Source organism: Nerophis lumbriciformis, linkage group LG10 (genome assembly GCF_033978685.3).
Source record: "Nerophis lumbriciformis linkage group LG10, RoL_Nlum_v2.1, whole genome shotgun sequence".
NCBI classification, from domain to species: Eukaryota; Metazoa; Chordata; class Actinopteri; order Syngnathiformes; family Syngnathidae; genus Nerophis; species Nerophis lumbriciformis.
Window position 1 is genome coordinate 5,255,627 of NC_084557.2, and position 19,374 is coordinate 5,275,000.

At 39.4% G+C, this 19,374-nt stretch overlaps 1 protein-coding gene across 1 annotated transcript in view; it reads left to right on the plus strand.

Moving 5' to 3' along the window:
- Positions 1 to 516: 516 nt before the first annotated feature.
- The window catches only part of etfa (electron transfer flavoprotein subunit alpha), a 23,314-nt gene continuing 4,456 nt past the window's right edge, over positions 517 to 19,374 (plus strand). Inside the window, exons 1-9 of the mRNA XM_061970389.2 lie at positions 517 to 678; positions 7,773 to 7,922; positions 7,990 to 8,071; positions 8,160 to 8,242; positions 12,582 to 12,681; positions 12,749 to 12,859; positions 15,305 to 15,406; positions 15,509 to 15,577; positions 15,649 to 15,731. Of these exons, the coding sequence (XP_061826373.1) occupies positions 640 to 678; positions 7,773 to 7,922; positions 7,990 to 8,071; positions 8,160 to 8,242; positions 12,582 to 12,681; positions 12,749 to 12,859; positions 15,305 to 15,406; positions 15,509 to 15,577; positions 15,649 to 15,731 (819 nt within the window). The 5' untranslated portion in view covers positions 517 to 639. The remainder of the gene's footprint in view (positions 679 to 7,772; positions 7,923 to 7,989; positions 8,072 to 8,159; positions 8,243 to 12,581; positions 12,682 to 12,748; positions 12,860 to 15,304; positions 15,407 to 15,508; positions 15,578 to 15,648; positions 15,732 to 19,374) is intronic.

The following is a 19,374-nucleotide window of genomic DNA, read 5'->3' on the forward strand; positions in this document are numbered from 1 at the left end:
ACTCTTTATTTATTTTAAATGTAACTATTAGTTTTATTATTTTCATATAACTTGTAATGTATTGAACTGAAAATGTATGTTTCAGACTCGCTTTTTTTTTTTTAATACAAAAATAATCAGTGTCAAAAAACGTGTTTTTACTAACGCAAGTTGATAAATACAAACTAGTCTAAAGTTGTGTAACCTATTTTTATGGACTTGCCTCTTTGTGATGTTAAGTTCCTGTTATGAGCTGTTATGCAGTATATGCATCGAGCTCTTATTTTGAAGGCGCTAAAGAGCGGAAGTGGTGACACGTAGTGTAGCGGAGCTTTTGAAAACAAACGAAATAAAGTGGTCCTCGTGTAAAACTGGAGCCTCCGTGTTTGTTATTTTGTAGTTTTATACAGTATGGGCGACATATATAAATCCTCGGTTACAGTTGTATGTAACAAAAGTTATATTTGAAGCACATTTGTTAAAAATAATGTAATCATAGTCCTCCTATATGTAAATATGTCTATGACACAGAGGTCGGCCAGTTCTCGCGGTAATGCTTACATCTCGCGAGAGTTACACCGATGACGTAATGTTTTGACCTTTGGCACAGAAGACTCGCAGACTGCAGCGTTGCGGAGCTTCCACATCGAGGAGTCCGCCATGAACAGAGTTTTGACTAAAACCAACGTGACGCGCTTGGTAAGAGCTCGACGTGCATTGATTAGTAACATTTTTGTGCTTTGTTGACTTTAGTTTGAGCTAAGTAACATTGTTAAACGCCAGTCAGCTAACGTGTCCCTGCAGCAAGTGCACGCCACGCAAGCTCGTTTCGTCCAAAGTCGGCTTTTTTGTGTGTAAGAAGTGGTTGACAATAAACATGATTAACTGTAAAAAAAACAAAAACAATTTAAGTTGATAGTTTTTGCAACAATGCAAGGTTTTGCCCTTGCTAATGCTAATTAGCATAGCTGGCACAGTCGTTATGAAACTCCGGCGTTGTAAACATTGGAGTTATGAACGCAGACTGGTGTTATTAAACTTACATTTCATTCTTGTAATATCATGCGGAAGCTTAAATTGAGTACATTACGGCAAATGTACGAACGCATGCCGTTGCTTTTAATATTGAAGGTTGTGTAAGTGCGCTCTGTTATCGGCTAGTAATGTCTGGCTGAGTCCAGCTGGAGCTGGCGTTTTAAGTTGAAGGTGACTGAAGCACTTTGTTGTTGTTGCACACTCAAATGTCCCTCTCATTTCAATGGAAATTTGGGAATTTCGGGAATTTTTTGGAGAATGTTAAAAGACTTAAATGTTCTGAATGAGTTGAAATGGTGGGTGTTGGACTTTTTCCAAATCGGTCGAGAAATGTTGAAGTAGTAACAGTTTTAATTGAGAAATGGTATTAAGGAATTTCGGGGAAAACCGGGAATTTTTCCAGTTCAAAAAACAACTTCGTATTTTGTCCTGATTAAGAAGAATGTTTTGACGGTGGAACAGTTGAAGTGGGTTGAAAAATGTGGAAGGAGTAGTCTCCAGAACAAACTGTCAAAAAAGGGAATTCTGGAAATTCCTGGAAAAATTTTTAACTTGGAAAAATTATAGTTTGAATGTCCAGGATAAGTGGAATATGTTGAAGGTGGAATGGTTTGAATCGGTTGAAAAATGTGGAAATGCTGGAAGTTTGAAAAATGTCGAATTCATTTTGAATGGGAAAAATGTCCCGGAAAACCTGGAATTTTGGGAATTCTTGTAAATCAGGGAATTTTTTTTAAAACTGTTGAAGGAGAGCACACCATTTTGAACAGGCTGAATATTGCGGAGTTTGAATCGGATGACAAATGTGGGAATTGTGAAACTTTGAAAAATCCCACTCATTTCAACGGAAATTTCATGGAAATTTGGGGATTTTTTGGAAAATGTTAAAAGACTTAAATGTTCTGAATGACTTGAAATGGTGGGTGTTGGACTTTTTCCAAATCGGTCGAGAAATGTTGAAGTAGTAACAGTTTTAATTGAGAAATGGTATTAAGGAATTTCAGGGAAAACCGTGAATTTTTCCAGTTCAAAAAACAACTTCGTATGTTGTCCTGATTAAGAAGAATGTTTTGACGGTGGAACAGTTGAAGTGGGTTGAAAAATGTGGAAGGAGTAGTCGCCAGAACAAACTGTCAAAAAAGGGAATTCTGAGAATTCCTGGATTTTTTTTTAACTTGGAAAAATGATAGTTTGAATGTCCAGAATGAGTGGAATATGTTGAAGGTGGAATGGTTTGAATTGGTTGAAAAATGTGGAATTGGTGGAAGTTTGAAAAATGGCGAATTCATTTTGAATGGGAAAAATGTCCTGAAAACCTGGAATTCTTGGAAATCCGGGATTTTTTTTTTAAACTGTTGGAGAGCACACCATTTTGTACAGGCTGAATATTGCGGAGTTTGAATCGGGTGACAAATGTGGGAATTGTGAAACTTTGAAAAATGTCCCACTCATTTCAATGGGAATTTCGGGAATTTTTTGGAAAATGTTAAAAGACTTGAATGAGTTGAAATGGTTGGTGTTGGGCTTTTTCAAATCGGTCGAGAAATGTTGTAGTAACAGTTTTAATTGAGAAATTGTATTAAGGAATTTCGGGGAAAACCGGGAATTTTTCCAGTTCAAAAAACAACTGCGTTTTTTGCCCTGATTAAGAAGAATGTTTTGACGGTGGAACAGTTGAAGTGGGTTGAAACATGTGGAAGGAGTAGTCGCCAGAACAAACTGTCAAAAAAGGGAATTCTGTGAATTCCTGGAAATTTTTTTAACTTGGAAAAATTATAGTTTGAATGTCCAGAATGAGTGGAATATGTTGAAGGTGGAATGGTTTGAATTGGTTGAAAAATGTGGAAATGGTGGAAGTTTGAAAAATGGCGAATTCATTTTGAATGGGAAAAATGTCCTGAAAACCTGGAATTCTTGGAAATCCGGGATTTTTTTTAAAAAACTGTTGGAGAGCACACCATTTTGTACAGGCTGAATATTGTGGAGTTTGAATCGGGTGACAAATGTGGGAATTGTGAAACTTTGAAAAATGTCCCACTCATTTCAATGGCAATTTCGGGAATTTTTTGGAAAATGTTAAAAGACTTGAATGAGTTGAAATGGTTGGTGTTGGGCTTTTTCAAATCGGTCGAGAAATGTTGTAGTAACAGTTTTAATTGAGAAATTGTATTAAGGAATTTCGGGGAAAACCGGGAATTTTTCCAGTTCAAAAAACAACTGCGTTTTTTGCCCTGATTAAGAAGAATGTTTTGACGGTGGAACAGTTGAAGTGGGTTGAAAAATGTGGAAGGAGTAGTCGCCAGAACAAACTGTCAAAAAAGGGAATTCTGAGAATTCCTGGATTTTTTTTTAACTTGGAAAAATGATAGTTTGAATGTCCAGAATGAGTGGAATATGTTGAAGGTGGAATGGTTTGAATTGGTTGAAAAATGTGGAAATGGTGGAAGTTTGAAAAATGGCGAATTCATTTTGAATGGGAAAAATGTCCTGAAAACCTGGAATTCTTGGAAATCCGGGATTTTTTTTAAAAACTGTTGGAGAGCACACCATTTTGTACAGGCTGAATATTGCGGAGTTTGAATCGGGTGACAAATGTGGGAATTGTGAAACTTTGAAAAATGTCCCACTCATTTCAATGGGAATTTCGGGAATTTTTTGGAAAATGTTAAAAGACTTGAATGAGTTGAAATGGTTGGTGTTGGGCTTTTTCAAATCGGTCGAGAAATGTTGTAGTAACAGTTTTAATTGAGAAATTGTATTAAGGAATTTCGGGGAAAACCGGGAATTTTTCCAGTTCAAAAAACAACTGTGTTTTTTGTCCTGATTAAGAAGAATGTTTTGACGGTGGAACAGTTGAAGTGGGTTGAAACATGTGGAAGGAGTAGTCGCCAGAACAAACTGTCAAAAAAGGGAATTCTGTGAATTCCTGGAAATTTTTTTAACTTGGAAAAATTATAGTTTGAATGTCCAGGATGAGTGGAATATGTTGAAGGTGGAATGGTTTGAATCGGTTGAAAAATGTGGAAATGGTGGAAGTTTGAAAAATGGCGAATCATTTTGAATGGGAAAAATGTCCCGGAAAACCTGGAATTCTGGGAATTCTTGGAAATCCGGGAATTTAAAAAAAAACTGTTGAAGGAGAGCACACCATTTTGTACAGGCTGAATATTGCGGAGTTTGAATCGGGTGACAAATGTGGGAATTGTGAAACTTTGAAAAATGTCCCACTCATTTCAATGGAAATTTGGGAATTTCGGGAATTTTTTGGAAAATGTTAAAAGACTTGAATGTTCTGTATGAGTTGAAATGGTTGATGTTGGGCTTTTTCAAATCTGTCGAGAAATGTTGAAGTAGTAACAGTTTTAGGGGTGGTATAGCTCGGTTGGTAGAGCGGCCGTGCCAGCAACTTGAGGGTTGCAGGTTCGATCGCCGCTTCCGCCATCCTAGCCACTGCCGTTGTGTCCTTGGGCAAGACACTTTACCCACCTGCTCCCAGTGCCACCCACACTGGTTTAAATGTAACTTAGATATTGGGTTTCACTATGTAAAGCGCTTTGAGTCACTTGAGAAAAAGCACTCTATAAATGTAATTCACTTCACTTCACTTTAATTGAGAAATGGTATTAAGGAATTTCGGGGAGAACCAGGAATTTTTCCAATTAAAAAAACAACTGCGTTTTTTGCCCTGATTAAGAAGAATGTTTTGACGGTGGAACAGTTGAAGTGGGTTGAAAAATGTGGAAGGAGTAGTCGCCAGAACAAACTGTCAAAAAAGGGAATTCTGTGAATTCCTGGAAAAAATTTTAACTTGGAAAAATTATAGTTTGAATGTCCAGGATGAGTGGAATATGTTGAAGATGCAATGGTTTGAATCGGTTGAAAAATGTGGAAATGGTGGAAGTTTGAAAAATGGCGAATCATTTTGAATGGGAAAAATGTCCCGGAAAACCTGGAATTCTTGGACATCCGGGAATTTTTTAAAAAACTGTTGAAGGAGAGCACACCATTTTGAACAGGCTGAATATTGCGGAGTTTGAATCGGATGACAAATGTGGGAATTGTGAAACTTTGAAAAATGTCCCACTCATTTCAATGGAAATTTGGGAATTTTTTGGAAAATGTTAAAAGACTTGAATGTTCTGAATGAGTTGAAATGGTTGGTGTTGGGCTTTTTCAAATCGGTCTTAGAAATGTTGAAGTAGTAACAGTTTTAATTGAGAAATGGTTTTAAGGGATTTCGGGGAAAACCGGGAATTTTTCCAGTTCAAAAAACAACTGCGTTTTTTGCCCTGATTAAGAAGAATGTTTTGACGGGGAACAGTTGAAGTGGGTTGAAAAATGTGGAAGGAGTAGTCGCCAAAACAAACTGTCAAAAAAGGGAATTCTGAGAATTCCTGGATTTTTTTTTTAACTTGGAAAAATGATAGTTTGAATGTCCAGAATGAGTGGAATATGTTGAAGGTGGAATGGTTTGAATAGGTTGAAAAATGTGGAAATGGTGGAAGTTTGAAAAATGGCGAATTCATTTTGAATGGGAAAAATGTCCCGAAAACCTGGAATTCTGGGAATTCTTGGAAATCCGGGAATTTAAAAAAAAACTGTTGAAGGAGAGCACACCATTTTGTACAGGCTGAATATTGCGGAGTTTGAATCGGGTGACAAATGTGGGAATTGTGAAACTTTGAAAAATGTCCCACTCATTTCAATGGAAATTTGGGAATTTCGGGAATTTTTTGGAAAATGTTAAAAGACTTGAATGTTCTGAATGAGTTGAAATGGTTGGTGTTGGGCTTTTTCAAATCGGTCGAGAAATGTTGAAGTAGTAACAGTTTTAATTGAGAAATTGTATTAAGGAATTTCGGGGAAAACCGGGAATTTTTCCAGTTCAAAAAACAACTGTGTTTTTTTGCCCTGATTAAGAAGAATGTTTTGACGGTGGAACAGTTGAAGTGGGTTGAAAAATGTGGAAGGAGCAGTCGCCAGAACAAAGGGTCACAAAAAGGGTTTGAAAAAAAGGGAATTCTGGGAATTCCCGGTGATTTTTTGAACTTGGAAAAATGATAGTTTGAATGTCCAGGATGGTGGAATGTGTTGTTGTTGGAATGGTTTGAAACGGTTGAAAAATGTGGAAATGGTGGAAGTTTGAAAAATGGCGAATTCATTTTGAATGGGAAAAATGTCCCGGAAAACCTGGAATTCTGGGAATTCTTGGAAATCCGGGAATTTTTAAAAAACTGTTGAAGGAGAGCACACCATTTTGTAAAGGCTGAATATTGCGGAGTTTGAATCGGATGACAAATGTGGGAATTGTGAAATTTTGAAAAATGTCCCACTCATTTCAATGGAAATTTCATGGAAATTTGGGAATTTTTTGGAAAATGTTAAAAGACTGGAATGTTCTGTATGAGTTGAAATGGTTGGTGTTGGGACTTTTTCAAATCGGTCGAGAAATGTTGAAGCAGTAACAGTTTTAATTGAGAAATGGTTTTAAGGAATTTCGGGGAAAACCGGGAATTTTTCCAGTTCAAAAAACAACTTCGTATTTTGTCCTGATTAAGAAGAATGTTTTGACGGTGGAACAGTTGAAGTGGGTTGAAAAATGTGGAAGGAGTAGTCGCCAGAACAAACTGTCAAAAAAGGGAATTCTGTGAATTCCTGGAAAAAATTTTAACTTGGAAAAATTATAGTTTGAATGTCCAGGATGAGTGGAATATGTTGAAGGTGGAATGGTTTGAATCGGTCGAAAAATGTGGAAATGGTGGAAGTTTGAAAAATGGCAAATCATTTTGAATGGGAAAAATGTCCTGGAAAACCTGGAATTCTGGGAATTCTTGGAAATCCGGGAATTTTTAAAAAACTGTTGAAGGAGAGCACACCATTTTGAACAGGCTGAATATTGCGGAGTTTGAATCAGATGACAAATGTGGGAATTGTGAAACTTTGAAAAATGTCCCACTCACTTCAACGGAAATTTCATGGAAATTTGGGAATTTTCTGGAAAATGTTAAAAGACTTGAATGTTCTGAATGAGTTGAAATGGTTGGTGTTGGACTTTTTCAAATCTGTCAAGAAATGTTGAAGTAGTAACAGTTTTAATTGAGAAATGGTTTTAAGGAATTTCGGGGAAAACCGGGAATTTTTCCAGTTCAAAAAACAACTTTGTATTTTGTCCTGATTAAGAAGAATGTTTTGACGGTGGAACAGTTGAAGTGGGTTGAAAAATGTGGAAGGAGTAGTCGCCAGAACAAAGGGTCATAAAAAGGGTTTGAAAAAAAGGGAATTCTGGGAATTCCTGGAATTTTTTTGAACTTGGAAAAATGATAGTTTGAATGTCCAGGATGAGTGGAATATGTTGAAGGTGGAATGGTTTGAATCGGTTGAAAAACGTGGAAATGGTGGAAGTTTGAAAAATGGACAATTAATTTTGAATGGGAAAAATGTCCCGGAAAACCTGAAATTCTGGGAAATCTGGGAATTTTTGGAATTTGTGAAGGGAAAGCCCGTGATTCCCGAATAGGCTGAACAGTTTGAAGTTGGAACGGTAATGTGGAAGGTAAAGCGCGCCAAAATCTGGAGAAGAAGAAGAAGTAGATTAATTATGGTGTAGAAAAGCATGTGTGTATGTTTAGGTGCATTCACACAATTATACATTTGTATTCCTCCAAAATGTACTTAAGGTGTGCATATTATACACAAGCACAACATGAGGTATAGTCAAGATTTCCAACATAAAAGCATGTTGGTCTCCACTTCAACAGAGCGGCGTGTTGCAGAGGTTGCAGAGCACCTTGGTGGTTGCAGAGCACAACAATGAGAAGTTGACGCCCATCACCTTGAATGCCATCACTGCTGCCAGTCGACTTGGCGGAGAAGTCTCTTGTCTGGTCGCGGGAACAAACTGTGCAAAGGTGTGTGACGTTCATCAGGAATCTCCTGCAAACTGAACATTATTAAACTGTGACTTTCCTTTTCCAGGTTGTGGAAGAAATCAGTCAAGTTAGCGGTGTGAAGAAAGTGTTGGTGGTTCAGAATGATTCTTACAAAGGAGCTCTGCCAGGTCTAGAGACTTAAAAACATGTCAACAATTGTCAACTGGGATTATGTTCTGCATATTTATTTACATGCTGGCTGGTGTTGTTGTGCAGAGGAGCTGACGCCTCTCATCTTGGCAACTCAGAAGCAGTTCAGCTTTACTCACATCTGTGCTGGAGCTTCTGCTTTTGGAAAGGTACGACTCAGACAACACAACCACAACACTTAAAGGTGTTTGCACTTCTTGTTTTGGGTAGGGATGTATACCGAGTACCTGTATTTTGTGGAACTGGTTCCTGATTGGGTCGGTCTAAACCAGAGGTGCCCATTACGTGTATGGCGGAGGGTGTGTCAGTCCGTCGCCAGCCAGGCATTAAAAAAATAGACCTAAAAATGAGCGATCATAAATCTTCACCAAGACGTGACTTTGGTCACTTGATTGACATTCACGGCACCCGAGGGTCTTGTGAGAGGACGCTGGCTGCTGCCACATCATTATTAAGAAAAAACGACCGACAGGAAGGCGAGAAACACTTTTTATTTCAACAGACTCTCGCGCCGTATCTGCTGTCAAAACTCTAAAGACCGCACAGTTCCTGTCTTCACAATAAAAGCGCTGCGTCATCCTACTTGTAGGGGTGTAACGGTACGTGTATTTCAGGAGTGCTCACACTTTTTCTGCAGGCGAGCTACTTTTCAATTGATCAAGTCGTGGGGATCTACCTCATTCATATATATAATTTACATTTACTTATTTATGAAATATATGTTTTTGTTAACAAGTTAAAGGTGTTTAATGATAATGCAAGCATGTTTAACACATATAGTTAATATTGTTAAAAAATTAAAGGTGTTTAATGATAATACAAGCATGTTTAATACATATACCGTATTTTCCGCATCATAAGGCGCCCTGGGTTAAAAGCCGCGCCTTCAATGAACGGCATATTTCAAAACTTTGTCCACCAATAAGCCGCCCCGTGTTGTAAGCCGCATCTAACTGCGCTAAAGGAATGTCAAAAAAACAGTCAGATAGGTCAGTCAAACTTTAATAATATATTAAAAACCAGCGTTCTAACAACTCTGTTCACTCCCAAAATGTACGCAAATGTGCAATCACAAACATACGTATATCAACATGGACAGAGCTGCGTGAAAAAAGCCACCCGGACTCTTCGTGTAAACTTAAACTTACCTTAACCACTCGCTCATCTTTTCTTCATCCATCCCTTCGAGTTAGCTTTTATGATGACGCCGGCTGGAAAGGTCTCTTTTGGCAAGGTCTTCCTTTTGAATATCACCATGGGTGGAAGTTAGCATGGCAAGCTAGAACCACAGTGAAGGATGACTTCTCATTCCCTGTGGTGCGAATATTCACCGTACGTGCTCCCGTTCCACAGTGCGGTTCACAGGAATATCAGTTGCTGTGAAATACGGTAGTAATCCGTGTGCGGATGGAGAGATTGCGTCTTTTCATGAACCGGGTCCTTGTCGCTTAGTAGGAGCCATTTTGTGGTCTTTACAGATGTAAACAGGAAATGAAACGTACGGTGATATCCGCGCGTTTTTCCTTCTTCTTCCGGGGGCGGGTGGTTGCTTACAGTAGAAGAAGAAGCGCTTCCTGTTCTATGGGGGCGGGTGCTTACCTTGGCGGTTGCTTGCGTAGAAGAAGAAGCGCTTCCTGTTCTACCGGGAAAAAAGATGGCGGCTGTTTACCTAAGTTGCGAGATCGAAACTTTATGAAAATGAATCTTAATATTTATCCATATATAAAGCGCACCGGGTTAAAAGCCGCACTGTCAGCTTTTGAGTAAATTTGCGGTTTTTAGGTGCGGCTAATGGTGCGGAAAATACGGTAGTTAATATTGTTAACAAGTTAAAGGTGTTTAGTGATAATACAAGCATGTTTAACACATAGTTAATATTGTTAAAAAATTAAAGGTGTTTAATGATAATACAAGAATGTTTAATACATATAGTTAATATTGTTAACAACTTAAAGGTGTTTAAAAATAATACAAGCATGTTTAACACATATAGTTAATATTGTTAATAAGTTAAAGGTGTTTAAAGATAATACAAGCATGTTTAACACATAGATTCCTTTCTTTCATGAAGACAAGAATATAAGTTGGTGTATTACCTGATTGTGATGACTTGCATTGATTGGAATCAGACAGTGCTGCTGATAATGTCCGCATTTTCGAATGGAGGAGAAAAAAAGTCCTCCTTTCTGTCCAATACCACATGAAAGTGGTTGGTTTTTGGCATCTTATTTGTCCAGCTTCCGTACTCCTTAGTATGCACTTTACAAGAAATACATTGTCTCCAAACTCCGTAGCTTGCTAGCTTGTGCACGCCAGCTTTCTGAGACTCTTATTTTGGTAGCGCAGGCAGGATGAAGCAGTGTTTTTATTGTGCAACAGTGCAGTCGGTCTTTGGAGTTTTGACGACAGGTACGGCGCCAGAGTCTGTTGAAATAAAGTGTTTCTCGCCTTCCAGTCGGTAATTTTAATGAGCTGGCAGCAGCCAGCGTCATCTCAGAAGACCCTCGGGTGCCGTGAATGTCAATCAAGTGACGAAAGTGACGTCATAGTGAAGATTTATGATCGCTCATTTTTAGGACTATTTTTTTAATGCCTGGCTGGTGATCGACTGACACACCCTCCGAGATCGACCGGTAGCTCGCGATCGACGTAATGAGCACCCCTGGTGTATTTGTATCAAACCATTTCGGTACGGGTGTTGCGGTTCGGTCCAAAGGTGTACCGAACGAGTTTCCACACGGACATATTAAGTATCGTTACGCATGTTGTGTAAAAAATGCACACCGAGGCACAACACACGGCACGCTAGCAATGACCGGGCTACGACAACATATAAAAGCCAAAGTTAATCTGAGACTGAGTTGACTTGAAACTGTTTAATGTTGCACTTTTTATACATAGAAGAAAAGTTTTGTCATTTTATTTAATCTGAGCAACAACTTAAGGCAGTTTACTGTACTGTGCAATCTACTAATAAAAGTCTCAATCAATCAATCAAAAAAAGCACTTTATACGTAGAAAAGTTTTGTTAGGAAACCATTCTGAGCCTTATCTTATTTAGTTTTTATTTTATATATGTTGACCACATTAACCCTGGCAATGGACCCTGTGTGCCATTGTTTACAAATTTATATTTTGTTGTTTTCTTACTGAACCGAACCGTGGCCTCTAAACCGAGGTACGTACCGAACCAACATTTTTGTGTACTGTTACACCCCTACCTACCTGCGCTAACAAAATAAGAGTCTCAGAAAACAAGCAAGCTACGGAGTTTGCCGCCAATGTATTTCTTGTCAATCTCAATTTGTTGTCCCCAAAGTAAGAACTGAACTGGGCAAGGAAGCATTTAGGTTTTCAGCACCGAAGGCTTGGAATAACCTACAATCCAATCTTCAACTTCAAACCCTTGTTACGTTAAATGAGTTTAAAGCTTCTGTGAAAGGATTGCAGTCTACCTTGTCTGTATGCACTTGTCATGTGAGCACGTTTTTTAATGCGAGCTCAGTTTTTTAATACCCTGAGCCAGGTATCCCATGGAAAAGAGATCTTTGATCTCAATGGGATTTTACCTGGTTAAATATAGGCTAAATACAAAAAATAAAATTGTAAAGTGTATAAAAAGGAGTATGGAAGCTGGACAAACAAAAAGCAAGCACTTTCATGTGGTATTGGACAGAAAGGAGGACTTTTTTTCTCCTCCTTTTGAAAATGTGGAGGTTATCATCACTACTGTCTGATTCCAATCAATGCAAGTCATCACAATCATACCAACTTATATTCTTGTCTTTATGAAAGAAAGGAATGTTAAACATGCTTGTATAATCATTAAACACCTTTAACTTGTTAACCTCTCTTTCATAAATAAATCAATATACCGTATTTTTCGGACTATAAGTCGCAGTTTTTTTCATAGTTTGGTCGGGGGTGCGATTTATACTCAGGAGTGACTTATGTGTGAAATTATTAACACATTAGCGTAAAATATCAAATAATATTATTTAGCTCATTCACGTAAGAGACTAGACGTATAAGATTTCATGGGATTTAGCGATTATTAGTGACAGATTGTTTGCTAAACGTATAGCATGTTCTATATGTTATAGTTATTTGAATGACTCTTACCATAATATGTTACGTTAACATACCAGTTGGTTATTTATGCCTCATATAACGTACACTTATTCAGCCTGTTGTTCACTATTCTTTATTTATTTTAAATTGCCTTTCAAATGTCTATTCTTGGTGTTGGCTTTTATCAAATACATTTCCCCCAAAAATGCGACTTATACTCCAGTGCGACTTATATATGTTTTTTTCCTTCTTTATTATGCATTTTCGGCCGGTGCGACTTATACTCCGGAGCGACTTATAGTCCGAAAAATACGGTAACATTTAAACATGTTTAACTGTCATGCAAGCGTGTAAATAAGTTAATTCCAAATTGTTGTATTTTTCTCTCCTGTATGTGATTGTGTACATGATTGACAGAACCTGCTGCCAAGAGTGGCTGCCAAGTTGGACGTGGCTCCAATGTCCGATATTATTGAGATCAAGTCTCCGGACACATTTGTCAGAGCCATCTATGCAGGTGACCTTTTTGTCTGTGTTCTTTCCCCACCTCTGTTCCCGGGACTAATGATGTTTGGTGTTCACAGGAAATGCTCTCAGCACGGTGAAGTGTAACGAGCCGGTGAAGGTGTTCACCGTGAGAGGAACATCCTTTGAGGCGGCTTCCACTGAGGGAGGGAGTGCTGCAACAGAAAATGGTAAAGGACGTTACACCACGTAGTACTAAAGGGGTACTTTTTACTAACCATTATTTGGATCAGGGGTGGCCACACTTTTCAATGGACCAAGTGGAGGGGATCTACCTCGTTCAGATCTACCTCGGCAAACTCCGTAGCTTGTGTGCGCTAGCTTTCTGAGACTCTTATTTTGTTAGCGCAGCCAGGATGAAGCAGGGCTTTTATTGTGAAGACAGGAACTGGTCTTTAAAGTTTTGACGGCAGGTACGGCGCGAGAGTCTGTTGAAATAAAAAGTGTTTCTGGCCTTCCTGTCGCTCATTTTTTCTTAATAATGATCTGGCAGTCGTAGACATCTTCTAAGTGTATGCAGCATGGAGCGCTACTGGCGCTGATGAGACGCGGGGCCGCCATCTTGGAGTGGGGATCCACTCCACTCAGTGCAATTCATTTGGCAGGAGCAATGAACTGTCAGCGCATTTAATTCATCTTACCTCATTGAAAACCACTGATTTTCACGCGCTTTTTTGTCATACGTATACGTGTAGCTATGATAACGGACACATGTTTTATTATTCATAGTTTGCTTAACAGTAATAGAATATTCTTATATGCTATAAGTGATTAGACGTATGAGATCAAAACTGGGAAAATAATCCCAGAGAAGCGGGGAAAATAGCTGACAAACGGTCAGCTATTTTTAAGTTGAAGAAACAATATGATTAGGTTATACAAACCCCGTTTCCATATGAGTTGGGAAATTGTGTTAGATGTAAATATAAACGGAATACAATGATTTGCAAATCCTTTTCAACCCATATTCAATTGAATGCACTACAAAGACAAGATATTTGATGTTCAAACTCATAAACTTTATTTTTTTTTTGCAAATAATAATTAACTTAGAATTTCATGGCTGCCACACGTGCCAAAGTAGTTGGGAAAGGGCATGTTCACCACTGTGTTACATCACCTTTTCTTTTAACAACACTCAATAAACGATTGGGAACTGAGGAAACTAATTGTTGAAGTGGAATTCTTTCCCATTCTTGTTTTATGTAGAGCTTCAGTCGTTCAACAGTCCGGGGTCTCCACTGTCGTATTTTACGCTTCATAATGCGCCACACATTTTCAATGGGAGACAGGTCTGGACTGCAGGCGGGACAGGAAAGTACCCGCACTCTTTTTGTACGAAGCCACGCTGTTGTAACACGTGCTAAATGTGTCTTGGCATTGTCTTGCTGAAATAAGCCGGGGCGTCCATGAAAAAGACGGCCCTTAGATGGCAGCATATGTTGTTCCAAAACCTGTATGTACCTTTCAGCATTAATGGTGCCTTCACAGATGTGTAAGTTACCCATGCCTTGGGCACTAATGCACCCCCATACCATCACAGATGCTGGCTTTTGAACTTTGCGTTGATAACAGTCTGGATGGTTCGCTTCCCTTTTGGTCCGGATGACACGATGTCGAATATTTCCAAAAACAATTTGAAATCTGGACTCGTCAGACCACAGAACACTTTTCCACTTTGCATGAGTCCATCTTAGATGATCTCGGGCCCAGAGAAGCCGGCGGCGTTTCTGGATGTTGTTGATAAATGGCTTTCGCTTTGCATAGTAGAGCTTTAACTTGCACTTACTGATGTAGCGACAAACTGTATTTATTGACAGTGGTTTTCTGAAGTGTTCCTGAGCCCATGTGGTGATATCCTTTAGAGATTGATGTCGGTTTTTGATACAGTGTCGTCTGAGGGATCGAAGATCACGGTCATTCAATGTTGGTTTCCGGCCATGCCGCTTACGTGGAGTGATTTCTACAGATTCTCTGAAACTTTTGATGATATTATGGACCGTAGATGTTGAAATCCCTAAATTTCTTGCAATTGCACTTTGAGAAACGTTGTTCTTAAACTGTTTGACTATTTGCTCACGCAATTGTGGACAAAGGGGTGTACCTCGCCCCATCCTTTATTGTTAAAGACTGAGCATTTTTTGGGAAGCTGTTTTTATACCCAATCATGGCACCCACCTGTTCTCAATTAGCCTGCACACCTGTGGGATGTTCCAAATAAGTGTTTGATGAGCATTCCTCAACTTTATCAGTATTTATTGCCACCTTTCCCAACTTCTTTGTCACTTGTTGCTGGCATCAAATTCTAAAGTGAATGATTATTTGCAAAAAAAAAAAAGTTTATCAGTTTGAACATCAAATATGTTGTCTTTGTAGCATATTCAACTGAATATGGGTTGAAAAGGATTTGCAAATCATTGTATTCCGTTTATATTTACATCTAACACAATTTCCCAACTCATATGGAAACAGGGTTTGTATTACATGTCTATGCTGGCAGCAGCCAGCGTCATCTCACAAGACAGACAGACAGACTTGGTGCTCAGTGCAGGTGTACCTAATGCATTGGCCAGTGAGTGGACATGTTTCATCCGTGGTTTTCCTCTGACTTCCAGTGGCTGCTAACCCTGCTGTGGGAGTGTCCGAGTGGGTGGAACAGAACCTGACCAAGAATGACCGTCCAGAGTTGACCAGTGCAAAGGTTGTGGTGTCTGGAGGTGGGATGTTGGAACTTGCACAATACAAAACGGGCACTGTGATATGGCCATGTTTCTTTGTGTTGCTCTCACAACGTATTTAATCCTACTCAAATGTTCCAGGAAGAGGCTTGAAGAGCGGAGATAACTTCAAACTGCTTTATGATCTTGCAGACAAAATGAATGCTGCAGGTGAGAAGCCCTCTGTTCCATCACCTGGTTTAGTTTTAGATACAATCATTTTACAATGTGTGTTTGTGCAGTTGGTGCTTCTCGAGCTGCAGTGGATGCTGGCTATGTCCCTAATGATATGCAAGTTGGACAAACAGGCAAGATTGTGGCACCGGTAAGTTGACACCGATGGACATTTCATGACTTCGACACGCCATGTAGTATATGTACAGGCCAAAAGTTTGCACACGCCTTCTCAATCACAACACACCTGATGGTCCCAACCCCATTTGATAAAGCAAGAAATTCCACTAAGGCACACCTGTGAAGTGAAAACCAGCTCAGGCTCTTGAAGCTCATGGAGAGAGTGCCAAGAGTGTGCAAAGCAGTAATCAGAGCAAAGGGTGGCTATGTTGAAGAAACTAGAATATGTAAGGTTTGCAATGACAAAAAATAGTTTTTTTTACTCAATATGACAGTATAACTTTCATACTCAATATGACAGTTATTTAAACATAATTCCTAAATCAAACATGCAAATTGGCTAATAATGCCTGAAATAATGTATCTTTGTGAGTTTTACTAAAAAAAACATGAGATTTTGTAAGGTTTGTGAATACAAAAATGTGTGTTTTACTCAGTATGACAGTAATGTTCTTGGAATCCTGAGATAATGGAAAAAAAGCAATAAAACAAATATTCAAATATAGTTTTTAAACCAAACATGCAAAATGTCTACAAATGCCTGAAATAATCTATCTTTGTGAGTTTTACTAGAAAAAAGGATAGGTTGATTGGCAACACTAAATGGTCCCTAGTGTGTGAATGATGTCTATCTGTGTTGGCCATGTGATGAGGTAGCGACTTGTCCAGGGTGTACCCCGCCTTCCGCCCGAATGCAGCTGAGATAGGCTCCAGCACCCCCCGCGACCCCAAAAGGGACAAGCGTTAGAAAATGGATGGATGGATAGAATATAAAACATGTTTTCAGTTATTTCACCTTTTTTTTGTTAAGTACATTGATTGATTGATTGAGACTTTTGTTAGTAGATTGCACAGTACAGTACATATTCCCTACAATTGACCACTAAATGGTAACACCCCAATAAGTTTTTCAACTTGTTTAAGTCGGGGTCCACTTAAATTGATTCATGGTACAGATATATACTATCATCATAATACAGTCATCACACAAGTTAATCATCAGAGTATATACATTGAATTATTTACATTATTTACTGTGTTCATTCATAGTTTTGATGTGACAATCTACAATGTAAATAGTCATGAAAATAAAGATTGAATGAGAAGGTGTGTCCAAACTTTTGGCCTGTACTGTATGTACGCCACAAGTTGCGTGAAGTAAGCCAACGCACATTTAAATGGAGCCTATAGCGATGATTGAAACTTTTATTAGTAGATTGCACAGTACATTACATATTCCGTACAATTGACCACTAAATGGTAACACCCCAATAAGTTTTTCAACTTGTTTAAGTCGGGGTCCACGTAAATCAATTCATGGTACAAATATATACTATCAGCACACCACACAAGTTAATCATCAGAGTATATACATTGAATTATTTACAATCTGGAGGGGGGGTTAGGTTGCTATCAGCATACTTCAGTCATCAACAATTGCATCATCTGAGAAATGGACATTGTAACAGTGTAGGTCTGACTTGGTAGGATATGTACAGCGAGCAGTGAACATAGTGAGCTCAGAAAGCATAAGAACAAATATATACATTTGATTATTTACATTTAAATAAATGATAAATGGGTTGTACTTGTATAGCGCTTTTCTACCTTCAAGGTACTCAAAGCGCTTTGACACTACTTCCACATTTACCCATTCACACACACATTCACACACTGATGGAGGGAGCTGCCATGCAAGGCGCTAACCAGCACCCATCAGGAGCAAGGGTGAAGTGTCTTGCTCAGGACACAACGGACATGACGAGGTTGGTACTAGGTGGGGATTGAACCAGGGACCCTCGGGTCGCGCACGGCCATTCTCCCACTGCGCCACGCCGTTTGATTAATTACAATCCGGGGATGTGGGTTGTAGTTGCCTGGAGGTGTTCTTTTAGTGCGGTTTTGAAGGAGGATAGAGATGCACTTTCTTTTACACCTGTGGGGAGTGCATTCCATATTGATGTGGCATAGAAGGAGAATGAGTTAAGACCTTTGTTAGATCGGAATCTGGGTTTGACGTGGTTAGTGGAGCTCCCCCTGGTGTTGTGGTTATGGCGGTCATTTACGTTCTGGAAGTAGTTTGACATGTACTTCGGTATCAGGGAGGTGTAGCGAATTTTATAGACAAGGCTCAGTGCAAGTTGTTTTACTCTGTCCTCCACCCTGAGCCAGCCCACTTTGGAGAAGTGAGTAGGAGTGAGGTGTGATCTGGGGTGGAGGTCTAGAAGTAATCTGACCAGCTTGTTCTGGGATGTTTAGAGTCTAGATTTGAGGGTTTTGGAGGTGGTGGGGTACCAAGAGGTGCATGTGTAATCGAAAAAGGGTTGAATGAGAGTTCCCGCTACAATCTTCATGGTGCTTTTGTTGACCAGAGAGGAGATTCTGTAGAGAAATCTCGTTCGTTGGTTGACCTTTTTGATTACCTTGGTTGCCATTTTATCACAGGAAAGATTAGCCTCTAGAATGGAACCTAGGTAGGTGACCTCATCTTTCCTGGTGATAACAATGTTACCCACTTTTATAGTGAAGTCACTGACTTTCTTAAGGTTGATGGATGCTACAAGTGTTTCATAAAACACCAACTTCCATCCATCCATCCATTTTCTACCGCTTATTCCCTTTGGGGTCGCGGGGGGCGCTGGAGCCTATCTCAGCTACGATCGGGCGGAAGGCGGGGTACACCCTGGACAAGTCGCCACCTCATCGCAGGGCCAACACAGATAGACAGACAACATTCACACTCACATTCACACACTAGGGCCAATTTAGTGTTGCCAATCAACTTATCCCCAGGTGCATGTCTTTGGAAGTGGGAGGAAGCCGGAGTACCCGGAGGGAACCCACGCAGTCACGGGGAGAACATGCAAACTCCACACAGAAAGATCCCGAAATAACTCAAATGTGAGCAAAACCTGACAGAGTTAAGCTTTCACCAAAGGCAATGATCATAAATGAATCTTTCAGCACATACACAATGTTTACATCTATAGTTATATTTTGATTAAGACGGGGAAAACACGCATGCTTGTAAACAGCGTGTACAATAACAACAACAACAAACATGGCGGTAGACACAAAGTTAAATCATGAAATGCAACTTTACCCGAGCAAAAAGGATGCACATTTATCTGGTAGAGTCTTGGTACCAATGTCCTTGACCCAGCCACACACAAAGAAGTTGTAGACCTCCATGCTTTTCCAATTTTCATCTGTTTTGTCGTGTAGGATGATGTCTGGAGCACCAGATAGTCTGATATGTCTGTGAACTCCACCGACGAATAATCCTTTATCACTTCACAAATTTTTATTCATGGAAAGTATAGGATCTATTCCATTGCATAGTTCCATTGCTCCCCCCCCCCCCAACAATCCTGTTAGTTTATTCCATCCATCCATCCATTTTCTACCACTTGTCCCTCTCAGGGTGGCTGGAGCCTATCCCAGCTGCATCCGGGCGGGAGGCGGGGTTTTACAGGTCAAATTGCTTTAAAAGAAACTATACTTGGTATGTGGTCATTTTTGTCTGTAGCAGATAATTATGAACAACATGTACCGTAAGTCAGATAATTTTCCTCAAAATACGACAATTTGTCATTTCCCATCTGGCAACACTG